The sequence below is a fragment of the Cricetulus griseus genome, chromosome 8 (assembly GCF_003668045.3).
Source record: "Cricetulus griseus strain 17A/GY chromosome 8, alternate assembly CriGri-PICRH-1.0, whole genome shotgun sequence".
NCBI lineage: Eukaryota > Metazoa > Chordata > Mammalia > Rodentia > Cricetidae > Cricetulus > Cricetulus griseus.
This window is the reverse complement of record NC_048601.1, coordinates 57644738-57655346: the sequence shown is the minus strand read 5'-3', so window position 1 is coordinate 57655346 and position 10609 is coordinate 57644738. Positions and strand designations below refer to the sequence as shown.

The following is a 10609-nucleotide window of genomic DNA, read 5'->3' as shown; positions in this document are numbered from 1 at the left end:
ACATTTACTCCCAGCACTCAAGAGGCAGGAGCTGAGACAGGCTGATCTCTGTGAGTTTCAGATCAACCAGGACCACATAGACTCTGCCCAAAAAACAAACAAACAAACAAACAAAAACAGGCCTGTACCATCTGCTGTCCCTCCTTCTCACCCAGCAGTACCTTGCTGACTGCACTGAAAGGGAATGTCTCCCCTAAGAATCCTCACTAGAGGCCAGCTCATCCTTCCTGCATTCTCTCTGCTGCCCCCTGTTGGTGGCCCCTGTTTTCAGGCCTTCGTCTCAGGATTCCAGCTTTTTTATCTGGAAACCCAGCCTCTGTAAAGAATGAGGACCTTGCAAGGTTCCCCTGGGAACAGAGCTAGAGAACAGAAAGCTGACTACCCAGGAGCTCCAAGAAGAGACTTTTATCAGACTATCATAGTTAATTCACATAAAAACTGAAGAGAAGCCCTGCCAGTGGCTATTGGCATTTCCAGGGCCAGACACCCTTGTTCTTTATTTTTTTACCCTCTGACTTAGTGTACCCCAAGAATACATGCTCTTTTAGGTTCACAGTGCCCCCTGGGAATGAAAACATACATTCCAAGGAAGACTTTGAGCCAAGAGGTGTTTAAAGTAGAAGAAGACACTGTCTGCACAGGGCATAGCAAGGGAGGGAACACAGAGTAGAGGAAAGGCAGGAGGGGACTGGACATGTGATAACCTGGTGTTATGAGGACGGGAGCTGAACCCCGCAGCTCAAAAGAACACAGAGGACATGCCAGCCCAGAGCTGCACTGGGTTAGCTCACTCAGGAGAACCTGGGATTCAGACTTCAGAGAAAGTGGGTAAAGAGGAGATGTGACCAAGAACAGCTATTCCCATGGAAAACAGCCAGTGCTGCTAAACAGACATATGGGAATTGTGGTCTCAACCAGAGAGGGCTTCATAGCAAGATGGGAAGAATCACTTAGTTATCCTGAGCACACTGCGCCCTCTCCCAAAACAGGATCCTGTGTACCAGGCTGGCCTCAACTCACTATGTAGCTGAGGAAGACCTTGAGCTTCTGATCCCCCTCCCCCACCTCCTCTCTGCTGGGATCACAGGTGAGCACCACTGCACCTGTTTGTGTGGTCCTGCAGGTCAGACTTGGGGTCACTAGTGCCAGATGAGCACTCCACCCACAGAGCCACACCGCCAGCCTTCTGATGTGTTTTTCTATATTTGTTCTTTTATTTTATAATTTAAACTTTCAGGACTGAAGAGATGGCTCATCAGTTAAGAGCACTTATTACTCTTTCAGAAGGCCAGAGTTTGGATGTCAGCACCTATATTGGGTTGTTCATAAACATCTGTAACTCCAACTACAGGGGATTGACACCCTCTTTTGAACTCTGTGAGAACACACACACACACACACACACACACACACACACACACACACACACACACGTCAAAAAAATGTTAGTCTTTAAATTTTTTTGAAATGGATACATTAAAACATGGAATAGTAGTTGAGAATACGTGGTGGTGCTCTAATGCATGTAAAAATTATATAGTGTTTAAATTAGGCTAAACATGTCTGTCTCTTTAACACTGGTCATGTTTGAATGTAGCTTGTACATATGGTCATCCAAGGCGTCTTAGAAGCATCAGGAAAACCCAAACAAAATGTTCTGCAGATATTAAGCACTGACCTGCCTCACCTGGGTGGCAGGGATTTCTACATTTTTTCCCAATGTAGATGGGTGTCATTTGTAGACAGGGGTTCTGTTCCACCTGGTCTAGCAGACATTTAGCCCAAAATAAATACACAGAGGCTTCTATTAATTAGAAACTGTTTGACCAATGACTCAGGCTTATTATTAGCTAGCTCTCTCTTAATTATTAATCCATTTCTATTAATCTAAGTATTTCCATATGGTCTTATCTTAACGGTGAAGCATCAGGACCTATTTACTCCTTCTTGCCTACATGACGTCACCCTAGCAGCTTCTCTCTCTCTTCTTCCCAGAATTCTCCTCTCATATCCCCACCTATATTACTGGAAAATCAGTGTTCTATTAATCAACCAATAAGAGAAACATATATACAGAATGAACATCCCCCATTTAACCCAACCCCCTTCAATTCCCTCCAGGAACAGATAATTCTCAGCTAAGACAGATGGTCTCCATCCAGGATATATTTGGAAGAATTTTTAAGCAAGAAAAACTTAAGATGCAGAGCAATCTGAGTGTCAGGGAGAGAGGCATCTCTTCAAGCTGGATCACTGTAGCAACACTGATGCTGAGCTCAGGGCCAGGCCTGAGATCATGGGATCATGGGATTGCCTGGATGAAGGGTCGCTTACAGATGAAAGGGAACTTAGAGTCACAGGAAGCATCATTCCACGCCTGGAGGGAGGACACCCTGATATTGCCACAGTGCTCGTTGTTCCCAGTATTGTTGGGTTCACCTGGAATCCAGAACCTACCAAGTGAGAAAAACAAGGACACTTTGTGCACCTGGCAGAATGCTTGCCTAGCATGTAGAGAGCCCTGAATCAGATACACAACACCATATGCCTTTATCCCAGCACTCAGGGGGTAGAGGCAGGAGGATCAGAAGGTCAACCTAGGCTACATAGCAAGTTCCAAGCCAGCCTGAGATACATGAGATGCTGTCTTAAAATAAGTTACTTAAGAGGCCAGAAAGATGATAACTCAGTGTGTTACTGGCAAGCAAAACTGATGGCCTGACTCTAATCCCCGGGATCCACACAGCAGGAAAGAACCAACTTGGACCAGTTGTTCTCTGACCTCTGCACACATGTGCCATGTGCTCCCACATATACATCATGTAGACACACAATAAAATTAAATAAAAAATACTGTTGATGAGATACTTCATTCCCAGTTTCCATCCTTGGTGACAACACTACAAGGTTTTGTTTCCAAACATAAAAATATGAGTAGACCTTCAACCCTAAGCCTCTTACTGTGCCCCCACCCCCTTCTCTCAAGGCTCTCACAATCCTATATTGCATAGGCCTGGACTTGGGTCAGACCCTCACCCCACCTGGGCAGAAGCTCTTGCTGCCAAGCCCCATAGGACATGCAGGTTCCTAACTGGCCTCAGGTGACACCCAATGAGCAGCATTAGTTAGCTGGATGTCCATTCCAGTGCTGCCATGTGCTAGGACAGCCCTGTGTTCATGGGAACTCACCACCAAACAAAACAGGCTGGTAAGGAGGGCACAGCAGACACACTCACCTTTTACTTTGTTCCTTGTTGAATAACGTCCCATCCACCCAGTACCAGTGCCCTTCAGTCCCTGCCTTGGTGAGACCAATCCAGCATGGAAGCCTATCTGCTGACTTGTAGAGAAACTCCTGTGGGGAACAGAGTAAGTGAGGGGACGCCAGCTGCCCACCACACCTTGAGTACCTACCCGTTGGGTACTCTTCACTAATGCACAGCAGCAGCCCTGAACTTCACGGTGCCCCCACAAGATTTGCAGCATCTTCTCTCAGTGTCTCTATGACCCTGCCTGCAGCCCAGAGCCCACTTCCAAGTTCTAGCTGCTCATTGCTTACCAGCTAACAAACTTGGACCTTGTTCTTTCTAGTGAGGTGTCAGAGAATAAGGGAGACACAGCCTGCCAGGTGTAGCAGCAAATACCTGCGATCCCTGCAGTTTGGAGTCTGAGGCCAGAAGATTGAGATTTCAAGGCCATCCAGAGTTACCTACCAAGACCCTATCTCAAAAGAAAAAAGTAAAAAAAAACATAAAATTCCGCTAAACTGCAGACAAGGGACATCAAGGGGATGGCCTGAATGGTAATTCCTAAATTACATGAGGCCTTAATTGTGCCAGATGCTAGAAGACCACCTATGCCTCCCTCCCTCTTTTACCCTCCTGGGCAGGCACTGTTTCATCAATTCACTTAAGGTGAGGCCTGGGAAAAGTAAGTCATCTCCCCAAGGCTCCAGGACACGTTTGCTGACAGACTACGACACTTGGCTGGTACAGACCCTGGGCCTCTTCTGCTTCACTTCTCCACCTCCCAGATCAATGAGACCAGTCTGCACTCTGTCACCAGGAAGGAGTCTGGGGTATCATTAATGTTCATGGTGTTTCTATTTTCTGGCGTGTGGAAAGAGCGCCCCCTTGCGGCCCTCCTTGAAGCTATCAGTTTTGTGTGACTGGCTCTGGCTAGGGACATGTGAGCAGAAATGACATATTAGAGGGCAGGAGATTTAACAGCCAGTGATGCTTGTAGTGCTCCTTGCTGCTTCAGCAGCTGTGGACCTGTGTTGAAATAAAGAATCCTATGGCTTAGGTCCTTGATATCCACAACAAACAAAAACACTTGCTGTCCCTCAAAAAATCTGCAGTATACATGAGAAGTAAACCTTCAAGGGTGGTGAGCCTAGGGAGATGTCCCAGTGGGTAAGAGCACTTGTTACACATGCATGAGGCACTGAGTTCAAATCCTTGGCATTCACTAAAAACCCAGCCTGTGGAAGGCAGAGGCAGAGGATCCCTGGGACTTACTCGCTAGCTGCCAATCAGTGCTTAGGGAATGAGACGGAGATAGAATGGGACATTTCATGTCCTCCTGTGACCTTGACACATGCATGCTTCTGCACACACACATTCACATGCCCCCAATACACACACACACACACACACACACACACACACACACACACACGAGAGAGAGAGAGAGAGAGAGAGAGAGAGAGAGAGAGAGAGAGAGAATAAATGAGCCTTCATTCTTAAGCCATGGACTGCTAAGGAATTTTTGTTACTGCTGCAAACTCCTGCCCAGCCTCTCTGATGTGCCATTCACACAGTCTGTGATGATTGCACTCACTTGCTCTGATTCTGAGGTCACTGAGGTCAGGTGAGCATCCATAGAAATGCAGGACTGCTCCGCACTGTACCAGGTCTTGGGGGTATAAGAAAAGTAATATAAGTTCCCCCCGAAGTACTTCCAGCCTCGGGACACCATCTCCAGAATGTCACCTGGAAAACAGGGGCTGAGGTAACTGCGATACTCCTGGTTTGCTGCATTCTGACTGGGCATGGGGTGTTCAATGGGATTCTAGGGACAGCAGTGAATGGATCCAGGGTATAGCGGTCCTTAAGTTCCTAGTGTCAGGGACTGGGGACACTCTGTTGGAACCCTGAAGTTCTGAGGCTTGTGGATAGAGCCTCTGAGGCTGGAAAAGGTACAGTGTCAGGGAGGGGAGACTGTGAGAAGAACACAAGGGACCATTACCCTGGGCCCTGGCTCACAGTAATGAACTTCATGGGGAAAGACAAGACACAGGCTTTGTGTAGCATATTGTATTAGTAAAATACTACTGTGTGAGCTCAGTGAGAATCTGGCTCTGGAGTGGGGATGCCCACCCCTCCCAATTTCAGACCCAAGCATGTTTGACTCAAAGTGCCCTCTAAGGCCCTTTGTCTAGAGATGCACTGGTCCCCTGACTCTGTGACATGAAGGGGAGCGAACAGAAAAACCACCCAAAATAAAGACGCTGTTTCTTTGAGAACAGCTAGAAGCCGAACCATTTCCAACAAAGGTTACTACTATTTGTTCCATGGTATAAGGCACCTGCAGTAGGAAAGGGAAACTGGAAGCTCAGCCATGGAGAGAAAGCTCATTGGAAAGTCTGTTTGCTTCAACTTCCCCAGCCGGAATCTGCTGAATGTTTGCAAGCTCCTGACTTTATGATGTCACCTTCTAATTTGTTCTTTTACTTTAAAGTCTTGCCTGAGGGGACCCTCTGCTCCTCAGGGAGTCTATCAAAAGCTCCAGCAGGGGGCCTCAGTGTGGCTTCCCATGTAGATTTCCACTGGATGTTTTGAGTGTTCAATTTGATGTTTTGCTATCAGTCTGTCACCTGTGTATATGTCTGTCTATCCATCTATCATTTGTTATTCATTCTTTTATTCTATTATTTATTTTATTTTATTCATTCTTTTATTATTTGTTCACTACATACTTAAAAAACTCACTCTCTCAAAACCCAAAATACAGCTCTTTTCCAGACCATACAGACTCCCCAATGCTTCTATACTCCGCACCTTAGTGTAGAGACCCAAGCTAGGCCTGGTGTTTTCTATCCTCAATGCCCCAAGTCCTCTCAAACCAATAGCTAAGGCCTTCCTTGTGAACTCTCCAGCCCACACCTTGTCCCTGTCCCCTGGCCAACCACAAGCCAATTGGGTTTTAAGCCTGCAGGATAATCTTCTCGTTTGCTTACTCTGTCTTTGGAGCAGCTTGTTGACATTCTCCAAGCTGTTCTGCAGTCCTTGGACCTTTGCATTCAAGATGCTGTCTTTATCCATGTCTCTTTGAGGCTCCAGAATTTTGGAACTGAGATTACCAACCTCATCCAAGTTTCTTGTTGATACCCCAATCTGAGCACTGGCTTGCTCCATGCTGGTCTCCAAAGAAAGGATCTGAGAACGTGCCCAGGTGAGGCTGGTGTTCAGGTTCCGAATCTGAACTTCAGCCTCCTCCACACGGCCTCTGTCCTTCTCCAGAACAGAACCCAGAGTGCTGATATTGTCCACACGATCTCTCAACATCTGAGCATCGGTCTTCACATTCAATATTTTGTCCACCAACCTGGGATCTGGATTTGAGAAAGTCAAGCAGTCAGTCATGGAGATGGGGTGTTGTCTGAAAAAAGGGAAAGACGTAGGATCAAGCTTCCCAAAGGACCAATACAGTCCAAGGAACTGCCACTTACTCTCCACTCATTCACTAATATGCACATGGGTGCGCTATGTGCCACCATGTGTCAGGAACGCTGGGTAACACAGGCCTGGTGGAGACCAAGAGAGCTCATCAACAAACAGAGGGAGAACCTAGTCCTGAAATGCCTTAGAATGGTCAGGGTGAACTTGGTAAAGAGGCACCCTTAGTCACCCCCTCATCATTCTATCACTGAGTCCCCTCTGAGCCTATGAGATAGTTCCCAGCCCTCTCCTGTCAAAGACAGGACCACCAGCTAGGGCAGCACACCTCTCCCTGCAGACTTCAGAACATATAGAAGGGCTATTAATCTATTTCTGCACTTCCCTGTCCCTTTCTCTCATACTCTACTAAAATCATAGGCATGGGAACCAAAACTAACCAATAACTGTCAAAAGAGTCCTATGGGTCCTAAAAGAGTCCAAAAGAGTCCTGAAAATTACTCAGCAGAAAGAACACTTACTCTTGCAGAAAACTGTGTTTAATTCCCAGGACAACACAGCAGCTCATAACAATCCATAACCTCAGGGATAGGGAGATGAGATGCCCTCTTCTCTCTTCAGACACCAAGACATGTGGTGTAATAATAGACAAGCAAAACACTCACATACATAAAATATTTTTTTAAAAAACTGAGACTCTTACAAAAAAGAATCCTATGAAAAAAGCAGTGTTAGAAGCCAGGAACAGCTGGGCATGATATCGTATGTTTAATCCCAGTACTCAGGAGACAGAGGCAGGCAGATCTCAGTTTCAGGTAGGCCTGATCTACTGAGTTTCAAGCCAGCCAGAGATACATAGAGACCCTGTCTCAAACAAAAAGAAAGAGAGAGGTAGAGGAGGAGGGGAGAGGGGAGCAAAGGAGAGGAGAAAAGATGAGAGAAGAGGGGAGCAGGGGAGAGGAGAGGAGAGGAGAAGAGAAGAGAAGAGAAGAGAAGAGAAGAGAAGAGAAGAGAAGAGAAGAGAAGAGAAGAGAAGAGATGTCAAGACTAGGGGTCTAGGTCAAGATCAGAGATGGGGTCCTGGAAGGTTGCAGCTAAGAATCTGAGACCTTGGGGCTAGAGAGATGGCTCGGTGATCAAGAGCACTCACTGCTCTTTCCAAAGGTCCTGAGTTCAATTCCCAGAACCCACATGGCAGCTCACAACTACCTGATGCCCTCTTCTAGTATGCAAATGTATATACATGCACACAAAGTACCCATATACATAAAATACATTAGTAAGTAAATGATTTTTAATTCTATTTTTAAAAAAATAATCTGAGACCATACATATAGGTCATGAAAAGAGAAGATACTGCCTTCCTATACTTTCTAGAGACTTGGCAGAACGGAGAAAAGTGTGATCACAGAAGAGACCAAGAAGCTTCTAGAAGGGAAATAAGAAGGCTCCATTTGAGGACATACAAGAGAGTGAGGAGACTGTCTGGGAGATTTGCTGGCTTGGCCAAGTTCCCTATCTGCTCAGTGGAGAACTTCACCTCTTGTAGGGTCAGGAGTAGGGTCCCTCTCACTGTTGGGAGCTATCCACAAGGTTTTGAATCTAAGGTCTCAGAGATGTGAGTGACAGGATGATAAGGGAGGCAAAGGCAGACATGACAAGCTTGGTGACTTTTTCCTCAAGACTGAAGAGTACCCCTGAGAACAGACAGCTCCTAATGCCAGTCAGAAAATCCTCCAAGAACCCAGAGTTGGAAGGAACAGCAAGTCGGCTTCCAGAAACATCAGGAAATTTCCTGAAACATTATACACTGAAGACACCAAGAGCAGCAGCAAACGGACTGGGTCTCCAGGGACCTGGTGACTTACAGAAAACAGCTTGAAGCACAATAGTGGTGACCAGCACCAATGACAGACAGATGAAGGCCACGCAGAGGCTGAGAGGTTTCCTCAGGACTGGAAACAGATCTGGCTTGGGAGGAGGCTCTGGTAGGAGACACAGACGTTTGTTAAGGATCGGTGAAGAGTGATGGGCAAAGCACCAAATGGGCTTGGAGCAGTAGCTGGCACTTGCCTCGAGGCCAGAGGGAGATGTTCTGCTTGTCCACTGTGAAGTGGGCATCAGGGGCCTCCCTCTCCATCTCCACCTCTAGCATGGGAGCTTCTGGCTGCCTGTTTCCCCAAGGGCCTTTTATCCAGAAAGAAATGGGAAATGAGTTGAAAAGCAGGTCACTGTTTCATGTCCAACTTCCCTGTTTTTGGCTTTAACATTTTGCCTGGCTAAGACCACAGCTTCATCCTCTCTCCAAAGATCTAGGCTTTTAGTGGGGGTGGAGTTTTTGAGCTCTTCCCTGGGACACTGACATTTTAATCATCTAATCCAAAGGCTCTTATATTTATCTTGCAAAGAGCCCCTCATCTGAAACAGGTGAGAGACCTGCCTTCAGACTGCACTGCTGCCACCCACTGAATTCTGTTTCCCCAAGACCCACTCTACTGCCCAACCCCACAAACCTGGTCATCCTCCCTATGGCCAGCCCTCCCCCAAAACCCAAGCTGACTACATAGGCACAGGTACAACCCACACCAGTTGGAAGAACAGATGAGTAAACACCGGAGTAAGAATACATTCAACAACAGGAAGGTCAATCTGGCACCACTAGAACCCAGTGATCCCACAATAGCAAGACCTGAACATCTTAACATAGCTGAAGCACAAGAAAAAGACCTTAAAAATAACTATGAGAGATGCAGACATCAGTAGAGAGATACAGGCATACAGACACAGAGAGGACTGAGAAGTGAGTGACCAGCTTCCCATCTGAACCAAACAGCCTCTAGGCCTAGCTCCTGGAGCAAAACCCAGGGCCTCTCCCCACACCCATCTCAGCCACACTATAAGGTCAGCAGGAAAGGCTCCTGTAGGCAGGCTACACCAACACCCCCCAACTAAACCCTGTAACCTATATGTCTCACTCCACCCCCAAATCCACCCATCCTCTGTGATCTGAGTGGCTCCCTGAGACACAAACATCGACTGCATAGAGACGACTAAGAAGCCACCAAGAGTGGCTTCCTGAGACACAGACAGCAACCACACTGCTTGGTCCAACTGAGAATCCCTGAGGCACAAACACTGTCTGCAAGGATCAGATCAAGAGGCAAAGACACTGCCTGCACCAAATGGAGGAAGAGATAGGTAGATGCCAATGCAAGAATACATTCAACAACCTAAAGAGCAATATGGCAACACTGGAACCTAGTGGTTCTACAACAGGGAGACCTGAACATCAGAACACAGAACATCAGAAGCATAAGTAAATGACCTTAAAAATAACTTTATGAAAATGATAGAGGCCCTTACAGAAGAAATGAAAAATTCGCTTAAAGAAATGGAGGGAGAGCTGGAGAGACGGCTCAGAGGTTAAGAGCACTGACTGCTCTTCTAGAGGTCCTGAGTTCAATTCCCAGCAACCACATGTTGGCTCACAACCATCCATTATGAGATCTGGTGCTCTCTTCTGGTGTGCAGATACACATGGAAGCAGCATGTTGTATACATAATAAATAAATAAATAAATAAATAAATAAATAAATAAAAAGAAAAGAAATGGAGGGGAAAAAACCAAAAAATTGGAAGAAATCAGTAAATCCCTAAAAGAAAGTCAAGAAAACCAAGAAAAAAAAGAATCAAACAAGTCCAAGACTTGAAAATTGAAATAGAGGCAATAAAAAAAAACACAAACCAAGGGAATTCTGGAAATGGAAACTCTGGGTAAACAAACAGGAACTACAGATGCAAGCATAACCAACAGAATGCAAGAGATGGAAGAGAGAATCTCAAGTGTTGAAGATACGATAGAGGATACAGATTCATCAAAGAAAACATTAAAGCCATCAAAATCATAACACAAATCACCCAGGAAAACT

General features: G+C 46.1%; 1 protein-coding gene across 1 annotated transcript; it reads right to left on the bottom strand.

The window, feature by feature from the left end:
• Positions 1-2302: 2302 nt before the first annotated feature.
• On the bottom strand, positions 2303-8835 carry LOC100755310 (C-type lectin domain family 4 member K-like). The gene is made up of 6 exons (XM_027428533.2): positions 8754-8835; positions 8549-8665; positions 6242-6616; positions 4843-4994; positions 3237-3355; positions 2303-2453 (listed from the first exon to the last, which is right to left on the bottom strand). Exons 1-6 carry the CDS (start codon positions 8833-8835, stop codon positions 2303-2305), a joined length of 996 nt encoding a protein of 331 aa, XP_027284334.1.
• Positions 8836-10609: the final 1774 nt, after the last annotated feature.

Coding starts and splice junctions, on each gene's coding strand:
- LOC100755310 (XM_027428533.2), bottom strand. CDS start 8,835: ATGCTAGAGGTGGAGATGGAGAGGGAGGCCCCTGATGCCCACTTCACA. Junction 8,666..8,753: donor CATCTCCCTCTGGCCTCGAG/GCAAGTGCCAGC, acceptor GTCTCCTACCAG/AGCCTCCTCCCAAGCCAGAT. Junction 2,454..3,236: donor AACAAGGAACAAAGTAAAAG/GTGAGTGTGTCT, acceptor CTCACTTGGTAG/GTTCTGGATTCCAGGTGAAC.